Consider the following 27,977-nt stretch of genomic DNA (forward strand, 5'->3'; position numbering starts at 1 on the left):
AATTTTCCATTCAGTTGATCCTACAACTTTCTACAGTTAGTTAGTTTTTAATTTGTTAATTAATAATAGTTTTTATTAAAATAAATTGCTGGTTCGCAAAGTGTTTGCCTCATTCTCCTATAAGTTGGTACAGTTATTTATGTGATTAGTGCGTAAAGTGAGTGTGGAGTTATCCTGATGAAGATCTAAATGTAGTTCGAAAGGTTGGTGTAAACATTATTTTTCCTATTTAAATAGATGATTTTACTCATTAACCATTGCATGATAAGTATCTTCAGGAAGTGATTGCCACGCTTAGCATTGGTGCTGTAAGAAATGGGTTTCCGGTAAGAAGTCTTATGGCGATATATTTCCTCTCTTATGGTGAGAAGGGGGGAAAAAATCGAATAAGAAATAGCCTCAATACAATTTCTTCTTTACTGCCACAGCCCACTTAATTTTAGAGAATGATCCGTTGAACTTCTCCAGTATTGCTCCAGCGAGTGGTTGCCTCCAGATTGTCCTCGTAAGATTTCAATGAGATGGTGAATAGTTACCAGTTTCTGAAGAGGCTTGTTCCCTATCAAATCTCTTCTTGGGGGGGGAGGGAGAAAGACTTCTTCAGAATATCTTCTAGCTCCATCCAAAATAAATTCCTCAGACCCGGTCACAATCTTCCCTCCGCTACATCCGTATTACAGACTTACAAAGGCCAATAATCAACATGAACTATGTAGAACACTACATCAAGTATCTCGCTACTGGTTTTTTTTTTTTCAGTAAGACTGGAAACATAGTGGAACGGCGAGCAAAGCGGCGATGATAGCGAAGAGCAAAGCGGCGAAAACAAACAAGTTAACATATGGCATAGTGGGGAGCAAAGCGAAGATAGAGCAACTCTATTTATAGAGAGTGTTTGTTTTCGCCGCTTTGCTCTTCGCTATCATCGCCGCTTTGCTCGCCGCTCCACTATGTTTCCAGCCTAAGTGTGAATCAAGTCACAACCCTATGCAGCTAAATAGGGGACTATAGTTTGGACACGGTACACAGGCACAGAAGAGTTAAGGACTCCCTGAAGTGAAATTTTTCTTAGAGGCTGAGGGTTTTTCATTTGTTTTACCTCTCATTATTTACTTTTAAATTTTTTTTTTTTACACTTTCTGAATCTTATGTCTGCTGGAGGTTATAGTATTTATTGTATTACTGGCACTCCAATGTATATATATATGTATTTATTTTCACTGATTAAATAAATTTTTAACTACATATCTATCTATCTATCAGAATATCTAGCGAGGATATTTGAGGGCAAAAATTAGGTGAGTTGACACGAGGGATTGGTTATCCATAAACTATGTCATCCATTGATCATTCTAGCAACTTTAGTGTGTTTTATTTTATATTTTTCCAAGTTGTTCCATCTCCTGGACGTCCTGGAAGATAAATTGCCTTATTGTGGGGAACACAAAAGATCGTGGTATACGGAATACGCCGTTTACTAAATAAACATTATTAATAATAATAATTAATAAATAAACTATAGGCAAACTCAATAGGTATTTCTGGTGGAAAAATTTTGTAACGGAAATTTGATGTGACCTCACCACTTTCTAATGAGGAAATGAACTACATTGAAACAGCAAGCACACTAATAACTTGTAAGGTCAAAAAACCAACACTGTCTTTAGGAAAATTTGTCATTGGTTTTTATCAAAACTAACTTAAATACATTATTTATTTTAAATATAGTTAAAAAAAATCGAGTAGTTAGTTCTTTAATAGTGTGGCGACATGATAGTTTCTCGTAAAATGCTACCCAAATGGATATCAACATCGCTAGCTCGCCAAGTGGTCGCCTCAGTCTCCTGTAAGTTTACAAATATTATCATTTTAAGGAAAATCGAGAAAAAAAAATAAAGTGCAATGTGCAAACTGATATTAAAATTAGTCAAAGCGGTCTTGGTGAAAATTTAAAAAAAAAAAAGACCCAAAAAAAGGTCTTTAGTAAAGGTTAACTTCCGGTTGGGAGATTTTGATTAAAACCTTATTGCCCTGTGCTTGCCCAGCTTTGCTGTCATCCTGTTCTCACTGAGCTCTTCCTGAAACTTATATCCTGTTAGTAGCTTTTTTTATTTAATTAGTTTTTTTTTTTTTAAATGTAAATATGTTTTTAATTGTGCCTAAATTCCTGTAGTAAATAAATACATAAATGCTCCCATAAGGGAGCTCTTCCTTGCATGGGTATCTAAATCATCCAGGATATGAGATGTACCAAGTGGAGCCACATGTTTTTTATTCAAGTAAATATTTATTTTGTAATATTTTTTAAATACTTTTCCAGGCTATCTATGCGTGATGTTAGGGCCATTTTGCTATTACTGGCTCTCACCGTACACCATAAAGCTGACCACTGGGGAAAATCCAATACTGACTACATCAATGTTGGCTACATTGCTTTCAATAACAGAAATTGGCGAAGCTGCTGGTAGTATTCCTTCTGCAATCTTCTCTGACAGGTAATATATCTCTTCTTCTTGGGTAGTTTTAAGTTCATGGAGGATTGTTCTTATTTTTGTTTTGCAAGGAGGTCGTGTAAGTGTAAAAAATAAAATGGAGAAGAATTGGGGTAGGGCACCCATAGACCTTTGAAAGGGATGCGTGAAGTTCTTCTGAGAATGCTGTAACAAATAGCCCCGGCTTCATAAATCGGTCTATAAACCAGTCTAGCATATCGGCCTGGGAGCCTAAGGCTTTGTTTTTTTAGAGAAAGCAGAGTCCTAATGGAATTCAGGCTTCCCAAAAATAGAGATACTATTTTTTTTTCTAAAGTTTTGGTACTTTTACTGTATCTTCAGCGCTCAATTTGTTACAATTGCACTCAAATGTATTTCAGTGCGTTTCTAGGGACTGCGTAACCGCTGCAGAGTTCTTTCCTAATGCGCTTCTTTGAGCCCCTAAAGTTCCAGTTATTAACAATTTTCCTTTTTGCTCGTGCCCAAGCCACAATAGATAATGTCATGAACTACCTAATCTGTGTAATGGAAGATAAGATTGTTGCTCAGACGGCCATTCGGTTTTAAGCACCACTTTTTCAGAGAAATCCTAGCATCACATTGAATGATGCCTCACATTATTGGCGGATCAAAATTAAAGAAAACAAAACCATTAACCAATAACTGCACATATAAAGCTCTCTCAGTCTGTTCAATCAGTTCTATTAAATATATTTTATTGTTCACAGGTTTGGGAGGAAGAAGTCCTTATTGCTGGCTGGACCGCTGATCATTTTTTCATTCTTAATCAGCCTGTTAACTAAGAATATAATCGCTTTACTCGTAATGCGCATACTCCAAGGATACGTTGCAGCCACTGTTGAGGTTGTAGCACCAGTGTATCTGGCAGAAATCTCTGGAGCTAAGATAAGAGGCACAGTTTGCGGTTATTATTCTGTATTCTGGAATTTAGGCATAGTCGTTGTGTTTTTCGTATCAGAATATTTGTCCTTTGATATGTACACGCTAAGTTTAACTGTAGTTCCAATTCTGTTCTGTGGTACCTTTATATTTATGCCAGAATCTCCTTATTACTGTTTGATGAAAGGCGAAACGGATGGAGCAAGATCATCGCTGCAATGGCTAAGACATGGTGAGGATATTGAAAAGGAATATCTAGAGATTGAGGAGGCTGTGCGAGAAGATATGAAGTACGCCGGAAGTTGGATAGATCTAATAGCGACAAAGGAAGACCGCCGTGCTTTGTGGATTGTACTGATTGGTTGTATGGCTAGATATTTGATTGGTATTAGTACATTTATTGCCTACGCAGAAGATATATTTGCTAAAGCTGGCCAAAATAATCTGTTCACACCAAATCATCTAGCCACTTTCTACGCTCTGTTGTTCACAGTGAGTTCCGCTGTAGCCTCTTTCTTTTCAGATACAGTCGGCCGCCGAAAACTGTTAATATATTCACTGATTGGTACTGTAATTAGTAATGTAATTATAGCTGTGTATTTCTGTTTATTAGAGCTAACCTCTTTACAGATTACATCACATATTTGGATAATGTATCTTGGCAGTACAGTTTGTTGCATATTTACAAACACTGGTATTGGTCAATTAGTTCCAACTATTAAAGCTGAATTCCTGCCCTCGCATACTAGAAATAGAGGCAGCGCTCTGACTAATGCAATCGCTTCTTTGGCCATTTTTGTACAATTATTCTTGTTCCCAATGATTGCAGCCTATATTGGCATGTATTTCAACTTTATTACATTTGCAGCCGTTGCACTATTTTGTACTTTTTTAGTATTCAATTATATTCCCTGAATCGGCTGGTAAAACTGTTGATAAAGTTAATGAAGACTGTTCGCGATGTAACTAACCATTAGGTGACTTTGTTAGTTCATCATTAATTGGCAGCAGGTCTTAACCATTTTTTGTCCACATTGACAGAACGGAGATTCTGTCGCAAATCTGTAATTTTTATTATTTTTTTTTTATTACGGTTTTTTTAATGTTAATTTCAATTTTATTTTAATACATGAATCGATATGGAGTCACTGATGCAAACACTAACAAGAATTTATTTCACTACGATTGACTCGAATTAAATATTCATGAAAATCGGTTCACGTGTCGGTAATTTGAAACGATTTCTATACTTCCCCTTAACAAGTGTAAGAGCAGATCGTCGCTTTTTTGTTACGTAGGGGTGCTCTAACCCTATCATCCTACCAAATTTTGTCAAAATCGGGCCAAGATTTACAGAGTTATTAGTAATAATAATTTTGGAGGGGGCCTTACATAAAGGGGGCTAACTCCGCGCCCATTCGATGTACAGCGTCGAGACCCCCAAAAGACACATCTACATAAAATTCCGAATCGAATGACACCTCATTCATGAAAATCGGTTCACGCGTTTAGGCGCTACGCAGTTTACAAAAAAGGTAACAACAACAAGAACAATAACAATTTCTGAAAAAGTCGTTTTTGCTCATTTTCAGCAACTTTTATCTCAAAATCTATCAAATCTAGGTTGTTGCAAAAAAATTACAGTTATAAAGGAGGATTTGCCCTATATTATAAAGGAAATTTGGGAATTTTATCTTTTATAGAAAAAGTGAAAAAAATTGTCAAAGTTGGGTGTTTTTCAACGTTAATCTTTTTCTTTCAGTTTTTGACGATCAACCCTTTTACTACTATCATACCGGACAGTTATAATTCTTATTACATGGAATTTTTAATAAAAAGTGGCCATTAATATTTATTATACATGTTCACTTTAATGAAATCACTATAGAGAGAATATCGCTAACAAAATTCAACATTCTACATTAGCGTATTGCGTTCCATTATTCATGTACCTTGAAAGGCTGAAATAGATTATACTTTTCATTGATAAGGCCGTGTATGATATTACACATTGTTACTAATCTAACCTAATCTAAATTTAGAGTAAGACTTTCCGGTCAGCAGAGGTTTTTACAAAGATCTAGAATGTATTGTGCATGTAAACGATAAATGTTGCATTTTGAATTGAATCAGCTGTGTACGATCGATCGTATCTCCACTAAAGATGTAGCAGCTCGATTTTAGACTGTTCAACTAATTACTAGTAAAATAATGTTGTTTTTTTTTTAGAAGTTTTGTACATTTAATTGTTATTTATTTAAAATAAATATTTATTTATCTAAGTATAGATGTATTTATTTGTTTATTAATTAATTTGGTTTTTTAATTAATCTTATTTGTTTAGTACACGTAGAAGTGAGATAAAAAGTAGACATTTAGTATCATATATATAAATATATATGATATAATATATATATATATATATATATATATGATACTAATATATATGCACCAATTATTCATTTCGCCAAGGGAGCAATTAAGTGGTCATTTAAGTATATATGGCTTGGGCGGAAACAAGACACTTGTTAAGGCTAAACAATTAGGCCAGCGTTTAGCTGTATAATATAGTTATAATTTTAAGGGATTAGGCTCAGTGATTAGCGGATACCCGCGCGGAGAACCCAGGTTCGAATCTAGTTGCTGACCCTCCCAAAGATTTTTGCTTTCCAGTCTTACAGTTGAAGTTTCCGGTGAGGTGCCGGTAGTTTCGGAAAAACTGAAAAAAAGCTACGGCTGCTAGTGGACCTCAGATGTTGACGTGTCTTGAATTGGAAAATAATAATGATAATAATAAATGTATCCTTTTCATGTTTTTCTCACCCAGGTGAAGGGTGGTTTGTGGGAAATATCCCATGTCTAGAATCTTGACTTTAATTTTGGTGGGGAACATTAAAACCCATGTTTTCTTTGGAGAAAAGTGTTGCTATCCAAAAAGTGAAATCTCTTTTTAGTTTAGCGATTTGGGTTCGAATCCCTGTTTTTTGTGGGTTTCTTTTTGATTCATTGAGGTCGAGCCTATTTCTTTTTGGAGGGGGGATGTCTTACTTTTTTACTTACAAAGAAACACGATGAACCTCTTCTCTTCCCAGGGTTACCACAGGATACTATGTCTCGAAGAGTAGAATTTCATCCTTGTGTTATGGCGTTGTAATTGCTAGGCTGCCCAAATGAGATCTATGTCATGTCATAGAGGAGATGATGCCGCAAAAAAACGATTAGCTGGTCAGGATAAGGGGCCTTGGTTCCTGGAATAAGGGGGCCTATACCTGGAATACCTAATCTAGGATCTAATAAGTTGCAAGAATTTGGTGAAATACAATTCTATGTCTGGCGTTTTTGGTGGACCTAATTTGGTATTCTAATAACACAACATTAGGAATGGAACTCGATCACTTCCCTTAGAATTCTCCTTTGAAAAGAATAAAGATCTAGGGTTAAAGGGCGAAAAAATTAATTCCTCAATAATTTATTGAATTTATTTAAAAAATAATAAACTTTAATGTAAAATTTGTACTCTAATCAGTTTTCCAACAGCATCAAACAAACGAAAGTGTTTTCATTTAGATTTTTCCACCGGCACCCTGGTGCCACTTTCACATAAATACCAATGCGACCAGCGTGGTAGTACTCCTGAAACGTGATTCACTCACTGGACACCTGCCTTTTCTCTAGTAAAGAATGTCTCAAGGGTACTGACGATTCAGCCGTCTAGGAGCGATAGTCAGGGAAAGAGTTTGGGAAGACCGAGATCAGTGGAGATTGGAATATGAGGGAATCTCTGGTATCTCTCTTAGTTTTGAAAGGATTTTGAGGGACAGGAGCTTGTTAAAGTTGGCTCGTTTTCCTGAAGCTCCCACAGTTCTCTTTCCCAGTAGGGTCCCTTGTTGATGTACATCCAAATGTAGGTAGGTTCAAAAATAAGTAGGAAAAGAACAAAATTTGGCATAGGGATAGGGGCACACATATAGCTTAGGCCCTTTGCCTAAGAGGGCCCCTCTTTTCGGTAATAATAAAAATTTTTAAAAAAAAATCATTTAAGCTTAAAACTAACGTGCGTACAATTATCTTTCCGTTCAGCTTAATCCTCCATTTTCAAAAACCTTTTTCTTTTTCCTTAAACAATGAAATGGCTTCAAATATATTTCTGTGAGAATTAATTGAATCGGAATTGGAGGAGTGTACTGCAGTACTGCGTCTGCAAAGATGCAGATACTTCATCCAAAGAATAAATAACTCCATTAATACTGGATCTAAGAATAAGTTATATTAATAACAGTCTGGTTAACTTCGGACAGGGTTTTCCCGGCCGATTCTGGTATATAGATAAGGGCTAAGAAAAACCCTATAAGGGCAAAGGCTGCAAACAAGACAAAGTTGAAGTACATGCCTATGTAGGTAGTGATCATTGGGAACAAGAATAATTGCAAAAATACTGCGAAAGAGGCGATTAAATTGGTAACAGCCCCACCTTTACTTCTGGTATGCGAGGGAAAGAATTCCGCTTTAACAGTTGGCATTAACTGTCCTAGGCCGACGGTTGTGGCACTGCAGTAGCCTAAAATGCCAACATACATTACCCAAATATATGGTGTAACCTGTATAGAGGTTAGCTCTAATAAGCCAAAGTATACTGCTATAATAATAATGCTAATTACCGTGCAAATTAGTGAATATATTAACAGTTTCCGACGGCCGACTGTATCTGAAAAGAAAGAGGCAACCGCACCGGCTACCACGAATATTAAAGCAAGGAAAATTGATTGTTGATTTGGTGTAAATATATCAGAGCCAGCTTTATGGAACACGTCTTCAGCATACGCCAGGAACGTACCAACGCCGACCATATATCTTGACAGAGATACAATCAGCACGATCAACAAAGCTCGTCGATCTTTCTTTGTGGCTATTAGATCTTTCCAGCTTCCGTCGTTCTTCATATCTTCTCGCACGGCCTCCTCAATCTCTTTACACTCAACTTCAATATCTTCACCATGTCTTAGCCATTTCAAAGATTTCTTACCATTAACAGATTGGTTTCTAATGAAATAATAGTACGGTGATTCAGGCATAAAGAAGAAAGTAATACAGAATAAGGTTGGCACCGCTATTAAAGCGCCTGTGTACAGATCAAAGGGTAGATAATCTGAGACCATAAATGCACACATTATACCAAAATTCCAGAACACAGTGTAATATCCGCAAAGAGCACCTCTTATCTTAGCGCCGGATATTTCCGCCAAGTAAACTGGTCCAATAGTTTCTACGGCGGCTACAACCACACCTTGTAGTATCCGTATTATGTAAAGTACGACCATATTCTTGGTAAAGAGGCTAATTATCCATAGAATGGCAGTTAGTGGTCCAATCAACAGCAAGCTGGTCCTTCTTCCAAATCTGTGAACATAGGAACATGATTTAGGTTTTGAATTTACGCTACAGGTCCACCCTGTAGGGAGGAAGTGGACTAGCCACTTCTTCAGGGATCTTGGCGTCCCTGCAGGTAACCCAGCCTAACAAGAACAACACTTACACTATACTTCATTATCATGCACGCACATTCTCATTCTACACTTTATAGAAACCTATATTCTATGAAAAAATATAAATATTCAATTTTAAGTTCAAAAATATTTTATGATTAAAATATTATTTTTGAGACTTGTAAGTGACTGGAAGTTGCTATTGGCGAAATTCAGCAAGACTTCCTGGGGGTCATTGTAGACTAAGAAAACATATGCATAGCCTAGACTGTGTAGGTTCTGTCAGGAAGAAGAGGAAACGGCGCTGTTACACCGTTTTGTCAGTGCCTTGGTCTTAAGTGGTTCAGAGTTTGGGCTCTTCGAAAGTAGAAAACCCGTTCCCTTGTAATTCGCTCAAAAGCTCCTCACCAGACTCCTAAGACTAACTAAACACACTAACTAGTGGATATCACCCTGAGTCGTAGCTTAGACTTTCTGTCAAATTTTATGTGAAATATATTCTTGCTCGGCAGAAATCTTAATTATTTCGAAACCATCCGGTTGAGACAGAGTTTTCTTTAGAGATGAGAAAAAGGAAAACCGAAAATTTTGAAATTAATACACGCTTCTTTAAACGGAAATTGTGCCCAGATATTCAGTCTCCCGACATCCAGTTTCGCCAAGGATAGGTCACTTGAAACTGACGTCCAACCTCTGAAGAAATGTCCTTTCTTTCCAAACATTAATATCTTTCCTTCCTCTTCGGCGCTACAGTCCAAAAAGGACCAAGGCTTTCCTCAACCAAAGCTCTCCACTGAGCTCTATCGAAAGCCTTCAGTCCTCCACCTTCGCACACCCATTTTCCACAAATCCCCCTCGACGTCATCAAGCCATCAATATCTTTTACACTGGAAAAAGCAATACTGTACAGGAAACTGTCAGTAAAGAACTTACCTGTCAGAGAAAAGTGCTGTTGGAATGCAACCAATAGCTTCTCCAATTTCCGTTATCGAAATCAATTTTACTAAAGTTTCTGTAGCAAATATTGGATTTTCTCCAGAAGTTAGCTTTATGGTGTACGGTGACAGCCAATAGAAGCAAAATGATCCAGTCATCACGCATAGGTAACCTGCAACAAGAAATTAGGTTTTAATATTTCCTTAACTTGACTTAATGGAACTATATGAATACTTTTATTGGCAACTAGTGTAGGGTGTAGTTAACAAGAATGTTGTAAATAACAGGTGTTCCGAATTTGGTCGTGGAATTTTAAAAAAAAAAAAATCGTTACATAATTAACATAAGTACATAAGAATTACATAATTACATAAGATTAAATGAGCCAATAAAGGCACTTCACAGCGAAACAAACTAGAAACGGAAGAAACGTTTAAGACGTTTATTTACTGACGATGATTTGATTGATATGATTATTGATTATGATTTTTAGATCATAACAAAGCACTCAGAATGCATCAGAATTGTTAGCTGTTCTGAGAACATGGTAATTTACAAGAACTCTGTTCTAAAGTAACTAACATTATTAGTGATCAGTCAGTGAGCTCTATAGAAATAATCAAATGTATGCTTTAATCAAATCGTTAATCATTAATCAAATCGTTAATCATTAATCAAATCGTTAATCATTAATCAAATCGTTAATCATTAATCAAATCGTTAATCATTAATCAAATCGTTAATCATTAATCAAATCGTTAATCATTAATCAAATCGTTAATCATTAATCAAATCGTTAATCATTAATCAAATCAAGAAAAAGGCCGAAAAAGCCATATTAGTTTGGGCACACTGTGGAGCCAACAAAATTGTTGACATATTTACAAAGAAGTCCCCCATCATTGGCAAAAATAGAAGATTCTAAACGATCTGTTACCGATAAAAGATTCAACATTACCAAACAAGCCTTGCAGGAACCGACTACAAAAATTGACGAAAACAGAATAAAGGAAAAGCTCATAAAAATTAAAAGAATACTTGCTAATTCAAAAAATTCAATTTCTTCACCTAGTAATTCCCAAGAAGAGCATGGTAAAACCAGTCCCAGATAGCGATACCTTCCGAATTTATCCTAAGTCGTTTCATCCTAACGATCCATGATTCTTAGCTCACACAGGTTATTGAGTAAAATAGTTTAGATAGGACAGTAAGAGATTTAGCTCATTTCTTATGTGTACAGAATCAAATAAGAGGACTTGCAACTTTTTTTCCAGAATGCAAAGAAGAGGAAGATGAAGATGAAGTAGGATCTGAGGAGTGTAATAATTAATAGCATGTCCATGATACAAGCAAAAACAACGTTCAGTACTTTGTACAAGTATTAGGAGCCATCGTTTCAGTACGAGGGCTATTGAGTTCTCTAGAAACGTTTACGTTCTTTCCTCTGTGCTAGGGCTCCAATAATAAACTGAAAGGGACGAACGCGATGAATTGCCTTGAAGGCAAGAAGTACTGCCATCGTGGGGCTATATACAAAAAATCTAGAGAGTAATTGCTGTGTTGTTTATAGATTGGGCAAGTAGATGCTGTGTTAGAATTTAGATTATGCCATTCATATCAGGGAGTGCTAATAGATTTAAGTTATACGAATATGTCGTCATACAAATGAAATATTAAAAATTCAAAGTTACAATATACAGTTCACACCATTGAATACTTACAAGATAGTGAGGCAAGCACTTGCCGAACAAGAGATGTGTACCCCATTTCGGTAAGATATGATCTATGATCACACAAGAGCTACCTTTCTCAAACTGGACGTGTGTCGAGTCCGATAATAAGGTATTGATAGCAAAATTTAAGTTTGATAAGGATTTTTTCCTTATATTATTCAATGAAATTAATTAATTTATATTTTTATCTCCAAGGCCAAGAAAGTGCAATCTTATAAATAGACCTCTCCCCCCCCCAAAAAAAAAAATTGATTAACTTTTTTTCTTTTTGGCTTTCCCTTACTATTTTCAAATTTAAAGTACGTGAACACAGAGGTCAACGGCGCTTGGAGCTTTTCTTTTACAGGAGCTCTCTGATTATCATTGGACGGTAACCTGAAAGAGGCTGTCATAGGAAATTTGAGCGCAGATGAGCTGTAGAACACCATAGTTCAACGACCATAGTTATGTTCAAGCACTCTGGTGTGCGTGCGCCACTTCTTGGTGAAAAGTTGTCCGTGTTAATTTTTTTTTGAAATAGAAGAACAGAAAATTGGACTCCAGGGACATTGCTGGTGTTTTGGAAGAAGGTGTTGCTATCTGGGAGTGGTCTTCTTGGAAATTTCCAGTTGAAGAGACTGGATTTTTGAATTAGCATCCATTCAGTTTCTTTTAATTTTGATCAGCTTCAGAATACTTTGGAAAGGAAGTTGAGGAAAGAACGCGTATGTTGGCTCAGCTGTTGGCTTCCTGACTGTAGACAAAGATTTTTATCAGCTGTGGGTGCTCCAGATCAGTGAACATCTCTCAGCAGTAGAGAATTCTATACCTACCTACCTATCCCATGGCGCTACGTCCCTACAAGGACTTGGGCCTCCTCCACTATTCTTTGTCATAGGCGTACTTCTTCTAACACCTATCCCTCTCAAAACTCCCCTCCACGCCATCTAACCATCTCATACGAGACCTCCCCTCTGCTACCGCTTCCTCCTCCCGGCTTTCCCACCAAAAGTTTCCTTGGAATCCTATTTTCTGGCACATTCATTCAACATGTCCAAAGCCACCTTAACACGGTTCTTTCTTACAAAAAAAAAAGATACCAGTTCTTCTGGGTTTCTCCGAAACTCTGCCGAAGTTCTTCATTTTCGCAGACAGGCCCGAATTTTCGTCGAAGTACTATGTATTTTCTTTACCATATATTGAAAAGTTTTCCCGGTAGTTTTTGTAAGTACCCAACGTTTTCACAACTATACGTAAAACACAGGACGAATGATTGTTTTGTATATAAGGGATCTTAGGCTCTCTGCTTGACAAACTCCTGAATTTGAACGGCTTCTGGAGAGCGAAAGAAACATCTGTAGCCTGCTGCCACTCCAGTGCTTTTATTTCTTCTGAAGTTTCGTTTTTCTTTTCCAGTCATGAGGTACTCCCAGATATTTAAACTGGCATGCGGATTTAAACACATGATTTCCAAGGTTCACGCTGGTCTCCTAGAAGTTTTTAAATAAAAATTCTTGACTTCATTTATATGCAGAGAATTCTACGTATACAACCGGAAATAACATCATCAAAGCATAAAAACAAAAAACAAAAAACATATAACTAAATTTTGGGAAATGCGTGTATTGCAACAAACTGACGAACGTTATGGTTTGACAGACGAATTGACAGACCAATTTGGCAGGCAGGGACGCGGGTGGCAAAACAAAATAAAAGGTTGTTGCAGAAAAGGGCCACTATCCATATTTGAGCTAAATCTTTCCTCACAATCTACATAACGTATCCCTTTGCCCTAAAGATGGTTTTTCCCCCCCAATTACTTCAGCCTTGCCAGTTCGCCCATCCCAGTGCTCTCTGTATCACACCATCAATTTCTTTCTTGGTCTGCCATGGCGTCTTCTCTTCTCCGACCTTTTTTTAAGGAGTTGACCTACTTTTGATTTCGTTTCAAGTATGTTGGTGTTCCTCTACACTTAACGCAGTATTTCCGGAATGTGATCAAGCTAGTCCTACAGCTTCACCTCTAAAAGCCTATTTCCGTTACTAGAAGAGTTTTTTTTTTTTTTTTTTTTACTTCCCACCTAAATTTCTCTTGGAAGCCAGGACAGAGTTCCTGCAGGACAGCCTTCTCTTTACAATGTTCTCGCTGGATCTCATTGATTTGCGCACAGATTTTTTTTAATTTCCTATTTTCCACCAGAAGCACATTTGATGAGATCCTCTTTGCAGCATCCTTTAGTGTCCCTTTTTTTTCAACAAATAGGATTGTTTGTTCAACATCCAAAACAATAAATGCATTTCATTTTTCAGGTTAAATTACTAAATGAATATTAAAGTTAATTTTTTAATTTTTTATGATTTTTTTAAAAAACTTTTTGTAGATTATATAATGAAATAGTGATCTCGTGCATATCTATAGTTGTTACACGGGGAAAAATGACGCTCTGTCAACTAAATTTTATAATCTTAGAGATAAAGAGAGGAACATTGTTCCCTAGAAGATCTAATGCATTATATTTTTTGGTAAATGCTAGTTTTAAACAGTTTTTTAAAAATTTTTTAGTTCATTAGCTCTGCTCTAATGTTAGACATATTTGAAAAGCCCAAATGGATGCAAACATCGTTAGCTCGCCAACTGTTCGCCTCATTATCCTGTAAGTTGACCTGTGAAAATTTTTTTATTAAATTTAATGTGTGTGGGAGGAAGTGAATTAAAAAGAATAACTATTTTGTGTTAATACTCGCATGCCCTTACTCGCTTGCCCTTACCCGCTTGCCCTTACCGCTTGCCCTTACTCGCTTGCCCTTACTCGCATGCCCTTACTCGCTTGCCCTTACTCGCTTGCCCTTACCCGCTTGCCCTTACTTGCTTGCCCATACTTACTTGCCCTTACCTGCTTGCCCTTACCTGCTTGCTCTTACTTCTATTCCTAATTTTCTAACTCAAATACTGTAGATATCAAATTCTAGAAACATATTTCATGCATAGATTCAGGTCAGACCCAATTGCAACAGGCGACCTAACAGTCGGGCATAAAGGGCCAATAAATTTCAAGGGTCCACTGACAGCATCAGTAAATACATAATTAATTCTCGCTATCTGTTTAAATTTTTATAAATAATATTATTTTGAACTGATAAGGGGGGAGCAAAAAATTTTTGAAGAGGAGAAAAAATATATGTACTTGAGATATAACCTGGTTTTGATGCTCATTTTTCCTTACAACTTTCCAAGCTTTTCATTTTTGAGAATTTGAAAATATTTTCAATGTTTACTAAGATTGCATTATGTATACTAACTTTTACGGTGTACTGGAATAACACTTTAGAGCGAAGCCAACCGACACTTCTATCCAGATCCACGTGAAAGACCACCAGTTACTTAGAGAGAAGCTTAATTTCAAACGATACTAACTTAACAGAATAGTCTAGAAGCCATTACCCAAAAAAAGAGTGAACAATTCATTGAATAAAGAACTACTTCAGGTTTTGGAATTTTCATAAAAACTGGACTTTAACAATCCAGAGGGAACACCCTTTTTTTTGTCAGGATAATCAGGATAATACCTTAAATGGCCCCTATAAAGGGAATCCATTCCCCCATCTTCTCAAACCATTAGAAATCAATAAATAGTAGATTGTTTTTGAAATTAAATTTAAAATTAAATCCCAAGAGCTGGTTAATTGAAAATCTAATAATACTGAACAACCATTTTATTGTAAAGTGGCCACTTATGGGGTTAGCCAATTGTTTTTTTCAGAAATTTGCGATTTTTAGTGCTACTTATGATTTTAATCAAATTTATTGATGGCTAGTCAGCACACTCCATGAAACTCTGGGATTTTAGGGGAAAGCTTAACAACTATCCCTCAAAAAATGGGGGAAATTAATTGAATTCCCCTTCACGAGAGAAAATATTCCAAACAAAAGTTATAGATCTTCTTATTTCCCATTTAGTGTAATAGCCAAGTTTACAGGAGGAGCCATTTCCAGGCTGAGCTTAAGCGAAAAAAAAAACCGGAAAAGTCTATTCTGTAAAGTTGCACTTATGGATCTTGACAATAATCTTATTAACACTGCATTGCCAATCCGGAGTCAATTTGACTCCAAAAAAATAGGAATGGCCTCTGTTTCTTACCCACATCACAAAGCTATCCCGAAATGCTATCACCACACCTCTCACCATTTGATAGTCACGGAGCTGAAGACCATGGAATTCTTAGTTTCTTTTTTGCAGATTAGTTTACTTGAATCATAAGAGTCATTTTGACTCCAGATTGGTGTTACACGTAAATAAATAACGGAAAATAAATATTTTGACTCCTGATTGGTAATATAAGTAGATTTTCTGTTATTAACTTGCCTCCAGATTATTGTCTAAATGCTTACTTGATAAATTTACATAATTTTCATAGAAAGTATCAAGGCAAAAAAGCCTCTTTCTAGAATTGATTTTCTGTCCGAATTGCAGCAAAAACTTGCAGCGAATTGTGTAATTTCCGATCCGTGTCAACAGCGCACAGAAATCAAAATGTCTCTGAACAGAAGGCAGCCAATCCAGGGTTCTAGAAAATACTGAAATTACTGCGATCTTAAGTTGAAGTTAATTCCTTCTGCGTGAAATGTTAAAGCCGATTTGTGGACAAAATTTGTTTTTTCGTTCTTAATGCCTGTCCTTTCTCATCATTTAATGCAAAATTTTATTATTAAAATTGAAATCAATATATAAAAAAAAAGATAAAAATAAATTATGGAGTCAATATGACTCCACATTGGGCAATAACTAAGTTCGAGCAATGGCAATGCAGTGTTAATGTCGTCATCTATTGGCATCTAAGAGAAATATAAAACTTTTGAGTTACAATTGGGTACAGACAGACACACGCCATTTTGTAACAGCTCAAGGGAGACTTCAAAAGGGATGTTTCCCGCTAAATCACATAATCGGAAATAAGCTTGATGACTGCTACAAGTAGAGTAAGAGAATGTTAAAAATTCTTTTAAACTCTGAGTCCTGCATTATGCAGGTGGTAGGACCGTACATTACACTGGAATGACATGTTAGAGAGACATATTCTTTTCTTTCTTCTTTTTCTTTATTGGTCATACGTTCCCTCGCCAGTATTTATTGGTCTTTCTTTAAATGGTGGATTGTCTGCCAGTAATATGCGTTTTTAAAAAAATAATTTTCAGTATGGATGCGTGATATTTGGTCATTTTGGAACATTTTGTAGTTATACGTATAGTATAACTAGTAGTTATACGTATACGTAGTTATACTCGTATATGTCTGGGTAAATGCTCTTGGGTAAAGTCAGTATTTTGTTTGGATATGGGCACTTCGTCCGTAACATTGTCGGACACAACCGTTCGTGTACTCGATTTCAAAAATAAAACCGTCAGTGGGACATTCTGCACCTCCATCCCATCAAAAAAAAAAGTCAAAGGGACATTCTACTCTTCCATCACATCAAGAAAAACCGTCAAAGGAACATTCTACTCCTCCATCCCATCAAAAAATAAAAACCATGGTTTACAGCATATTCAGAAGAAAAAAAAAATAGATCATTTTACCGTACCATGGTTTTAGATTCAACCATAATTCAAACACCTCACAATGTAGCACTTATTGTGTACATACGGGGGCTCGCCATCTTTACTCGAAATTCTATTGCAAAACTAGGAAATTTAAGTTTTAAGCTTTTTTAAGAACTGTTTTCAAACTCCTCTGGTTTCGAAACTGCATAATCCGGTAAACGGAAGTGCCACTATTTCTTTAAACTAATTGTTTTTCTCTCGTCGCTATTATGGTATTTCCGGAAAATGGCTATAACCATTTTTTTTATTAATCTCAAGAAGCTGTAGGTAAACGAATAAAATAAGTTTCAATGTTGTTTTCTTAAAAGAAAATTTAATATATTTGTATTCTCGAACTAGATTATTGAAAGGAAGTCAGATGAGTGGATGCTTTATGTTGATATTATTACATTTGATAATGAACATATTTAAATTATTACTTGCTCAATCATTTTTAAAGATATATTTACGTCATGTTTCTATTTTTAATGATGTTTGATTTTTTTTAAAAAAATTTTGATAAGATAAAAACTGATGTGTAATTTTAATATAAATATAACACAAAACAATAGTAATAACCGGCGAGAATCACGTACGTACATACATACGTACATAAAATTAATTAATGACTTATAAGAGGTTAGATATCAATATAATTGAAAACATTGCGAAAATTTTAAATTTTCAAGAAAATCTTTTAATAGAAAAAAACCAATTTTGCAGATTAGAGCTTTTCCTAAGAAATATCTGTTTTCATTTTTTTTTTATTTAATATTTGAACTATAAAATCTATCTATAATACTTTTATCTACTTATATTAGGACTCCACTTCTTTTTTGGCATTTTCTTAATAAGTTTTTCGTAATTAAGAAAAATTGTATTTCCGATTTAAACGTCACATTGAATAATGCGCACTATACGTTTGGAGTAGTAGGCGCCACGGTAGCCGAGCGGTTCAAGAGACTAGACCCGCAATGCTAAGATGTATTGTTGGTTTAATGGGTTCGATTCCCCGGTCTCTAGGCCTTGGATTTTATTTAATGGTTAATAAAAGAAATTTACATTAAAGTATGTTTGCTAGTCGCCTCCGTCCACGACACCTAATTGGTAGCTGGACGTAAAGCGCGCCTGAAGAAATAGGCAATTACTTTACTTACTACGTTAGGTGTAGTCCACAGGAAGTCATGTGAGTGGCCGCACCTGTTTATTTGTTTCTTAAAAAAAAAAAAAAAAGAATTTTTCTGTTACAGGTTACCTTTGTGTAATGACTGCTTCCTTTTCCTTCAACTGGCTATCACCGTACACCATAAAGCTAACATCCGGAGAAAGTCCAGTACTGACACCAACAATATTGGCAACATTGATTTCCGTTATCGAAATTGGCGAAGCAGTGACTTGTATACCTGTGGCAATATTCTCGGATAGGTAGCTATTTTTTTTTTTTGCATTTATTTGTATGTGGTTCGTTTTTTTTGTAGAGATTCAGGAAGCAAGTAAAACTTAAATATTTTTACCATTCTCTTAGGAAAACCAAGAAGCCTTCCTTCTTTTCTTGTCCAAATTGCTCAAGCGAGTTTCTACCATAACTGGACGGCAGTTACAGAATCTTCAGTTCAGCTTTCAGTTCTTAAAAGAAGCACCAGCTTGGTAGATTGCTCAGTAGGCACTATCCTATAGCCTTCAATGAACGAAGTATTTTCTTGTGGCCTCATAGGCATTCGATGGGTTCTGGCGGTCTCCAGTAATAATAATAACAATAATATACTTTATTAAATTTTTTTTTTAATTTACAAAAAACACAATTTAATTTTAAACGTAAGCACTTACTGCATGGATCGAAGTCCGTCAGCAGAAGTTGACTCCTACTCAATTGTACTGAATCTTATTATTAAAAACGTATATTTCATGTATACAACACTCAATAATTTCATAACTATCGTCTATTTTAGAAGACGTACTCGTATAGAAGCACATTAAGGTGTACGGGAACATACCGGACCCTCTTGGCGGTATCCAGTACTGTTCTTTAAACTTAAGGTGAACCATCAAAGCCTCCAATCCTGCCTTTGGCAAAAAGATTTTACCAAAATTAAACCACTCTTTAAATTCTCTTGCATATTGGGTGAATGGCAAAGATGATATCCTTGCCCCGCGGCTCTTCCACCCAGATGTTTTCTTAACGGAAGTAGAAACAAAGTACCATCAATGGTAAAAAAAAAAAATAAAACCAATGACTGCAGTAGCATCGAACCAGTATTCTCTCACCTTGCCAAGAAAATTGACCTCCCCCCACTCTTGCTACAATATTCTCTTATCTGTGTTATTGACCTTGTGGAAATGCCAAGGTGTTCACACATAGGCGCCTCACATAAGACTAGAGAATGACAAGAGCTGAACACGCGATCTAAACTGCTATTTAGATTACATCAGCCAGACGTTTCAACATCCTGTAAAAGCTGTGGGAAAAAAAATCGTAGGTAGGGGACAACAACATTTTTTATCTCCTTTAAATTTGTACAAAAGATTGTCGCAGTTAAACTGTCTTATTGTATTATACAGAATAAGTTAATCAGCAAGTTAACTATGCTCGGTTAACTATGTACATCATCTAGGTGCTTATCACTAGAATATCACTCACTCTCCATTTTTACTTATAAATACATTCGCTTCATACATTCATCCCTCTACTATATACAACTATTTACATACAAACTTACAACTAATGGATGGAGAAGACAAAAGGTCCTCTCCTCTTTGCGTAGATTGCAATGAGGAGGAGGATTTCAAACATATAATAATGATATGTCCACGTTATGTGGTAGAAAGGAAACGAATGTTTGACGACATATACAGGTATTTAGATGCACCATTTCGCTACGAAGACATAATATTCTCCACCAACATATATGTGATTAAGTCTATAGCAGAGTTAGCAAAGAAATATGAATGTATTTAAAAGTTATAGCCGATTAGAATGAATGGAAGAAGATGATTAGAGAAGGATTACGAGATTTTTGCAGGAATATAGAGTACTGATCCATCCATTAGTTGTAAGTTTGTATGTAAATAGTTGTATACAGTAGAGGTATGAATGTGTGAAGCGAATGTATTTATAAGTAAGAATGGAGAGTGAGTGATATTCTAGTGATAAGCACCTAGACGATGCTGGCTGTATGGCGGAAGCCAATGGCAAAAAAAAGTAAAAAAAGTTAATCAGCTATCCGCAGTTTTGCGTAACAATTTTCCGATAATATGTTCCGATAACATATTTATATTAAATGATTGTCAAACACACTTTGCCGCTCACAGTAATCGATACTTCTGTGAGATCATTTTTTTTTTTTTTTTAAAATCGATATTTTGGTTTTCTAGATTTTTTTGTTTTTGTTTTATAATTAATTATTATTTATCAAATATAAATGTTTACAGGTTTGGGAGGAAAATAAGCTTGTTATGGATTGGTCCATTGACAGCATCTCTATGGATACTTAGTCTGTTCACCAAGAATACCGTTGTACTGTACATCATTCGCTTACTACAAGGTGTTGTAATGGCTGCCATAGAAACTGTAGTTCCCGTTTACTTGGCCGAGATCTCTGGAGCTGAAAGAAGAGGCGCCCTTGGTGGATATTACTCTGTGTTCTGGAATTTAGGCGTCCTGGGCGTGTACATTAACTCAGAATATCTATCGTTTGATATGTACACGTTAGTTTCCATTGTAGTTCCAATTCTATTCTTTACCACCTTCATATTTATGCCTGAATCACCGTATTTCTATTTAATGACCAACCAACTGGATGATGCGAAATTATCCTTACAATGGCTAAGACATGGTGAAGATATTAAAGAGGAATATGAACAGATTGAGGAGGCCGTGCGAGAAGATATGAAGAACGCCGGAAGTTGGAAAGATCTGGTAGCAACGAAGAAAGATAGGCGCTCTTTGCTCATTGTTCTGGTTGTTTGCCTATCAAGATATCTAATCGGCACGGCCGTGTTTGTAATCTTTGCAGAAGATATATTTGCTAAAGCTGGCCAACATATGTTCACAGCAAATCAACAAGCAATCGGTCTTGCTGTTTTGTTCACAATAGGTTCCGCTGTAGCCTCTTTCTTTTCAGATACAGTCGGCCGCCGGAAACTGTTAATATATTCACTAATTGGCACAGCAATTAGTAATATTATTATTATAGTCTATTTCTGTATATTAGAGTTAACCTCTCTCCAGGTTACACCCTATGTTTGGGTAATGTACATTGGCATTGTAGGCTTCTGTATATTCACTAGTATTGGTCTAGGACAGTTAATGCCCACAATTAAAGCGGAATTCTTCCCCTCTCATACCAGAAGTAAGGGAGGCGCCATTACAAATTTAGCTTGCTCATTGGCCGTATTTGTGCAGATATCAATGTTTCCTGTGATCTCCATGTACGTAGGCATGTATTTCAACTTCGTTATATTCAGTATTGTGGCTGTGATTGGCTGTATATTTGTAATCATTTTTTTGCCAGAATCAGCCGGCAAAACTCTTCATGAAGTAGTACAGTCTGTTGATACGAAACGTTCACTAAGTCTTCACTGATTGGGCTAAGGTTGTCTTAAAGGGTGGCTGTTCAAGTTGAAGAAGTCTGACTCTTGCCAGCCTATGAAGTAAGATCCGGAGTATTTATTTTGTTTCCGTTTGTACTTAAAGTGCTGTTTTATTGAAAGCATATTTTCCGGAAATTTCTCTATAGATTTTCTTTGAACTTTCTACATACACAACTTACCCACGTTCATATCCACACTTTATACCAATAATCTGAAATATTTTTTCCGGAAAAATACTACAAGAATATGAATTATCTTAGATCTCTTTGGCAACTGTTGACTGACAGTTCCAAAACAACTCACAAATCTTTTAGTTTTATTATCAGAACTCACAAATCTTTTAGTTTTATTATCAGAGTCTTTCCTTAGAAGCATTATAAATGTATCTAATGTATCCAAATTAGAATTAATTTTCCCTTAAATTGGGTCAAATTGTAATTAAAGAAAATTGATTTGACTAATTTGAGAGTGGGGCCCCACTGTAGACCACTTTAAGCATAATTCAAGCCCTCTAATATGCTAATATTTTAAGTAAGAGAAGAGATATTGTAAGTTGGTACAATGTTGTGATTAATGGAGAGACAGGTAAGTGTGGAACTTTATCAAAAAGAAGATGCTTTGTGATTCGGACTACCTTATGTTTAATAATTGTTCATTTAATATTATTAGGGTATTAATAAAACTTATTTGTTAAATATTTTATTACTTTTTATGGCTTGGATCGAACCAATCAAGCGTCATATCGTCGCACCTGTCGAATTACGCTAGCTGTAACTTAATTCTGATTCAACTAAAATAGGTACCCGTTTTTTTTAAATAAATATAATTATAGGAATCCAACGTCACTTATCTTTAAAAATTGGTAATAATACTTACATATATTACCCTCAAGGTTAAAATATTTAAAGAAAAGTTTATCACAAAAGTTAAGGTAATGTCTAGAATATGACGTAGTTCGCTTTTTTGCCAGCGCATTTCCGATAATTTTCAGTAAAACTTCTAGAACAGGACACCAACCAGTGCCTATAAATAACAGTTTTTCAATTTTCTGTCAAAAGTGTAAGTAGAAAGTATTGTATTATTTGTTTTGGAGAAGATTATAGACATTGTAGATTGAACAAAAAACACTTAAAACTGATAGAGCCTGTGCAGTATCTAATCAATAAAGAAGTTGATGAAACGGTAATGTAGTATTTTGTCCAGTGTCAATGGGGAAAATTTGGCTCAGCGTTCGGCTCTTCATACAAGATTAATACAACCACCCACGCCTTCTTATTTGGCCCAGGAGCCTCTGATCATACTTCCTAAGCCTAATAAAATATGCAGTTGTTTGTAAAATGGGATTGATTTTGGTTGATACTCTGTTTACATGGTAAACTAAGTAAAGAAAATGGGATTGAAAAAATAACTGCCATTTCAGTCTAATAAAGTTTATTTTGCCTAAATATATAGGCGAAACATCACAATATTTAAAAAAAAAGACTGTACCAACACTCTTACGACAGAAAACTAAAAAAGAACACCACAGCACTTTCCTTACACAGCACAGAAAATCATCACACTTTCGATTTCCGAAACACAAAGATACTTAAATCAGAAACCAACACACCGAAAAAAGGAAAGTGCTAGAAATGATATAAATATCTAAGACAGAAAACAGCCTAAATTTCAAAAACTGACACCAACAATTTAAACAACATATACGCCCCAACTTACTAGAAAATACTTGACAATTGGCATCACTGACTTCCACACAACCAAACACAATCACACACACAGACCGATCATATTCAGTCCATGAACAGACAAGACAGAACACACACCAACTCTCTAATGATGTAAAACAGTATATTGTAAATTAGGTAAATATTTTTTTGTAAATTTCGTTACATTATACATATTCATTTTAATAGAATCATTGTTAACAATCTGTACATATGTTCCACAGCCCTGAAGATGACCTGGTCCCTAGGTTCGAAAGCTCGGCAAAATAAACTTTACTAGACTGAAATGGCAGTTATTTTTTCAATCCCATTGAAACTATGAATCAGTCACCAACAAGAATGACCAACAATAAGTAAAGAAATAATTTTTACATTTTTATCTTTTGTAAATGAAAGACATTTCTTCTTTCTTCTTCTTCTCTAAATAATAATAATAAAAGAAGGGAAGGGATTAGCTATCCGGTTAGCGTACTGGATTCCCACGCGGAGGTCCCGGGATCTCAATCCAGTTGCTAACCCTTAGATTTTCTCTTCCTAGGAGCTTCTTACAGCTCACTGTCCAGTGATGGACAGTATTGTCTGTTACGAGAGAACACTGTCCGGAGGCCGGCTGTGCACTGAAAAAAGCTCCGGGCGCCAACAACCTTAGATGTTGACGCGCCTTAAATCATTTAAAAAAAAAAAATACCAAATAACTTTCAATAAAAACTCCAAGTGCGAAGGAAAACATAAGAAAACTCATATTAGCTTTCACACCTGATTATTTATTATACAAAATCACAAACAGACTCTAAATGATTCAATCTTGAATTTCATTTAAGATTACCTTGAAGCTGTGACAATAACAGGTAGAGGTAAATTTTCCTACTAATGAAGCACAATATCTTTAACAGTTTGATTGACTTCTGCAAGTGTTTTACCAGCTGATTCAGGGACATAAATTGTAACAAATATACAGCCAATTGTAGCCACAGTTCCAAATATAATGAAATTGAAATAAATGCCGATCTCCGCGGCGATTATTGGAAAGGTTATTTCTTGTACTAATAAAAAGATAAGAGCAATTAAATTTGTCATCGCGACGCCTTTACTTCTGGTATGCGACGGAAAGAATTCGGCTCTCATAGTTGGCACTAACATGGCCGGACCGACAGTGGTAAATATGCAATAACCTAACGTACCAGCGTACATAATCCAAACATATGGTGTAACCTGTAGGGAGGTTAGCTCTAATAAGCCAAAATATACTGCTATTATAGCATTACTAATTGCAGTGCCAATCAGTGAATATATTAACAGTTTCCGGCGGCCGACTATATCTGAAAAGAAAGAGGCTGCAGCGGAACTCACTGTGAACAACAGAGCCAGGCCAATTGATTGTTGATTTGGTGTGAACATTTGCTGGCCAGCTTTAGCAAATATATTCTCAGCATAAGCTACAACTACTGTAAGACCAATCAAATATCTTGTTGTTAAAACTATCAGTACAATGTACAAAGCTCGCCGATCTTCCTTTGTCGCTATTAGATCTTTCCAACTTCCGGCATTCTTCATATCTTCTCGCACAGCCTCTTCAATCTCTTTATATTCAACTTCAATATCTTCACCACATCTTACCCATTGCAATGAAGACTTTGCTTTATCCGGTTCATTTTTCATGAAATAATAGTACGGAGATTCAGGCATGAATACGAACGTAGAACAAAACAACACCGGTAATAACATTAAAGTGATCGTGTACTCATCGAACGGAAGGTAATCTGAATTGATAAACGCGTAAAGGGTGCCTAAATTCCAGAATACATTGAAAAACCCGCCAAAAGTGCCTCTCCTTTTGGCGCCACATATTTCAGCTATGTAGACAGGTGAGACAACGTCCACTGTAGCTAGATAAGCTCCTTGTAATAGCCGAGCGATGAACAGAACCACAATATGTTTGGTAAATAAACAAACAAACCAAACACTTGCCGCCAAAATACCGGATATCAGCAAAGTCGTTCTTCTTCCGTAACTGTGAACAAATTTTTTACGTTTATATTAGTTTTAAGAATAAATTACTCTCATTCCAAATAAAGTAAAATAAAGTAATCGCCTATTTTTTCAGGCGGGGCTTAACGTCCAACTACCAATTAGGTGTGTCGTGGACGGAGGCGACTAGCAAACTAACTTTACTGTAAATTTCTTTTATTAACCTCTAAATAAAATCCAAGGCCTAAAGTCCGGGAATTGAACCCAGTACCACAATGCATATTAGCTTTGCAGGTCTCGCCTCTTAACCGCTCGGCTACCGTGGCGCCTTCATTCCAAATAACTGCATTTATACTTATGAATTATTCTTTAGTATTTAAAAACTCCGGAAGTAGGCTCTAAAAACGTTTTTGAGAGAATCAACAAGTATAAAGTATTAATGAAAAGAAAAAACTTGACTTTACTAATATTACGAACCTATCAGCCAGCATGCCAACAGGGATGCTGAATGCACATGTACCAAAATCTATTAACGTAATTAATGCGGCCATTTCGAATTGTGTCAGTTCTGGATTCTCTCCAGTAGTTAACTTTAATGAATATGGGGATAACCAGAATAATAAAGCTGGAGCAGTCAGGACAGCTATATAACCTGCAACAGAGAAATCAAAATCTTGCTGTAATCATGAAAGTTTATAATAACTTCCTCATTTCTAGATAAGAGGATTGCCATTTTGCGGGAGTTTTGATTTCGAATTATTGACGGGAATATCCATTTTGAGGCCTCTTCCCCCAGTAAAAGCTAAAAATAGATCAGTTGCTCCCACTTTACTCTGTTAAGTGTGTTTGACGTGTATATACGTCAAACAAAATCTCCATTACTGTGCGTTCGACGTGTATACCCGTTGTGAATTTTTTTTTTTTTTTAATTTATTTTGTAATTTACAATGTGTATAAGTATATAAAATAAGTAAATAGGATGTAAATAAGATGAACTGGTGCGGGAAGAGCAGAAGGAGAGTAGCTACCCAGCGCTAGCACTCTCTATAGGAGAGAGGGGAATGTGAAGAGGAGAATACGAGGAGGAGAAAGGAGAGATTTAGTTCTTCAGACTGTAAGGAAGTCGCGGGGCCACTGGCGATTCAGTCGGCGAGGAGTATTAGGGATGTCAGAGCAAGCGAGAGTCTGAACAAGAGGTTTTGAGCAAGTAGAGAGAGCAGTATGAAATTTTTGATATTTAGTCTTTAAATATAAAATTGCCATTAACTATAAAAACTTCGAAATTTTGATAAAATACAATAAGAATATCATTTGGCGGGATGTTTCTTTTATCTTACCAGTAGAACTGCCAAGTATTTTATACGGAGGGGAGTGGAGGGAGCCAGCCAAATGATAAGTAGTTGGTACATGTTTGGTGTCCGCATTAGAGATTGGGGAATTAGGCACACAGATAGAAGTTTTCAACCCTCTGAGCAATGCCCGTTTTTACCTTTTAGATAGAGATTCAGAGCATGATTTCATTTTGCACAGAGAATTCAAAGCTCTTTTCTTCCTTGTAAAAAAAAGCTCTTGCGTCCCCTAGTTAACTAGAGAGCAGTGCAAGATTTTGAATTGAGCACAGAATGCACTGGTAATCTCAAGCCCCCCCCCCCCCAGAGAGATTGCAGAAGAAAAGTCGCTTGCAGTAACTATTATGACGTTGTAAACTTTTGGTTGTTTTGCCCTGCGTTCGACACGTGTACACACGATCATTTTCTGATTTTAAATCCGCACATTGTGGGTGGGGGTGGGGGGTTTAAAACCTAAATTTTCCACGCTTAACTGGTTAATTTCAGAGGGGGGAATTCTTTTTAGTGCATTTTTTGGGGGGGCTTACAAGAGGATAGGAAATACTGCAAGGAGATGGTTCTTAAACGTTGCAAATCTTACATTTGCTAATTCAGCAAGCTTTGCGAGATGGGCACCTAAAGTAAGGTAGACGAAATCTGTACACCACATTTACCTACTTCTAATTATGGGGATGAAATTCCAAAAGATACAATAAATTTGCATGCTGTAGATCTAACAATACGAAAATATTAGTTTTAATTAAAATCTTTTGCTAAAATTGAAAATGTAAAGGAAATCGTTTGATCAGAATTAACTTCAAGTGTGAACCACTTCCTTTTAAACTTTCGTAAAGCGATTACTGAGAATAAGAATCTAACAATTTTGTAGAGGCTTTTTTTGAACGAAAATCTATGTTCTTATTGCATAGATTTTGGGAGTCATGTTTAGCTTAGAAGTTCTTTTATATCAATTTAGGAACTTTTTAGTAAAAATTCCGTTCGGTGAAAAAAAAAACAAAATTAGAGAATTATTTCATGAAAGTGAGTTTAAGATTTGTTCGTGCATGTTTCAACATGATATTAATGAATACTTACTTGTAATGGTGGCAAATATTTGCCGAGCAATTGCTGTTTTTGTCCATTTGTACATTATTGAACAAACAAAACTGTTAGATATTCACTAAACGGCTGTCAAAACTTTTCTATACATTATTTTAACTTTAATTGACTGGTTTTCAGCAAAATTGAAATTTTTATCTAACTAAG

General features: G+C 35.9%; 4 protein-coding genes across 5 annotated transcripts; 2 read left to right on the plus strand and 2 right to left on the minus strand.

Moving 5' to 3' along the window:
* The first annotated feature begins 68 nt into the window (after positions 1-68).
* On the plus strand, positions 69-5,651 carry LOC141451724 (probable metabolite transport protein CsbC). Its single transcript, XM_074123306.1, has 3 exons — positions 69-203; positions 2,321-2,495; positions 3,221-5,651. The coding sequence occupies exons 2-3, from the start codon at positions 2,335-2,337 to the stop codon at positions 4,305-4,307; spliced, it is 1,248 nt and encodes a 415-aa protein (XP_073979407.1). The 5' UTR covers positions 69-203; positions 2,321-2,334; the 3' UTR covers positions 4,308-5,651.
* Positions 5,652-5,845: 194 nt separating this feature from the next.
* On the minus strand, positions 5,846-11,636 carry LOC141451723 (facilitated trehalose transporter Tret1-like). Its single transcript, XM_074123305.1, has 3 exons — positions 11,533-11,636; positions 9,809-9,983; positions 5,846-8,789 (listed from the first exon to the last, which is right to left on the minus strand). The coding sequence occupies exons 1-3, from the start codon at positions 11,576-11,578 to the stop codon at positions 7,646-7,648; spliced, it is 1,365 nt and encodes a 454-aa protein (XP_073979406.1). The 5' UTR covers positions 11,579-11,636; the 3' UTR covers positions 5,846-7,645.
* Positions 11,637-13,979: 2,343 nt separating this feature from the next.
* On the plus strand, positions 13,980-24,009 carry LOC141451720 (uncharacterized). Its single transcript, XM_074123300.1, has 3 exons — positions 13,980-14,177; positions 18,352-18,526; positions 20,531-24,009. Exons 1-3 carry the CDS (start codon positions 14,105-14,107, stop codon positions 21,681-21,683), a joined length of 1,401 nt encoding a protein of 466 aa, XP_073979401.1. The 5' UTR covers positions 13,980-14,104; the 3' UTR covers positions 21,684-24,009.
* Positions 24,010-24,158: 149 nt separating this feature from the next.
* Positions 24,159-27,965, minus strand: LOC141451722 (probable metabolite transport protein CsbC). 2 transcript variants are annotated; one of them, XM_074123303.1, is made up of 3 exons: positions 27,807-27,965; positions 25,861-26,035; positions 24,159-25,426 (listed from the first exon to the last, which is right to left on the minus strand). In XM_074123303.1, the coding sequence occupies exons 1-3, from the start codon at positions 27,859-27,861 to the stop codon at positions 24,283-24,285; spliced, it is 1,374 nt and encodes a 457-aa protein (XP_073979404.1). In that variant the 5' UTR covers positions 27,862-27,965; the 3' UTR covers positions 24,159-24,282. The 2 variants fall into 2 exon arrangements, with proteins under 2 accessions (XP_073979404.1, XP_073979405.1); XM_074123304.1 differs by lacking the exon at positions 25,861-26,035 and having other exon boundaries at positions 27,807-27,937.
* Positions 27,966-27,977: the final 12 nt, after the last annotated feature.

The sequence above is a fragment of the Rhodnius prolixus genome, unplaced genomic scaffold, assembly GCF_049639745.1.
Source record: "Rhodnius prolixus isolate KJV_2025 unplaced genomic scaffold, Rpr scaffold_14, whole genome shotgun sequence".
Classification (NCBI taxonomy): domain Eukaryota; kingdom Metazoa; phylum Arthropoda; class Insecta; order Hemiptera; family Reduviidae; genus Rhodnius; species Rhodnius prolixus.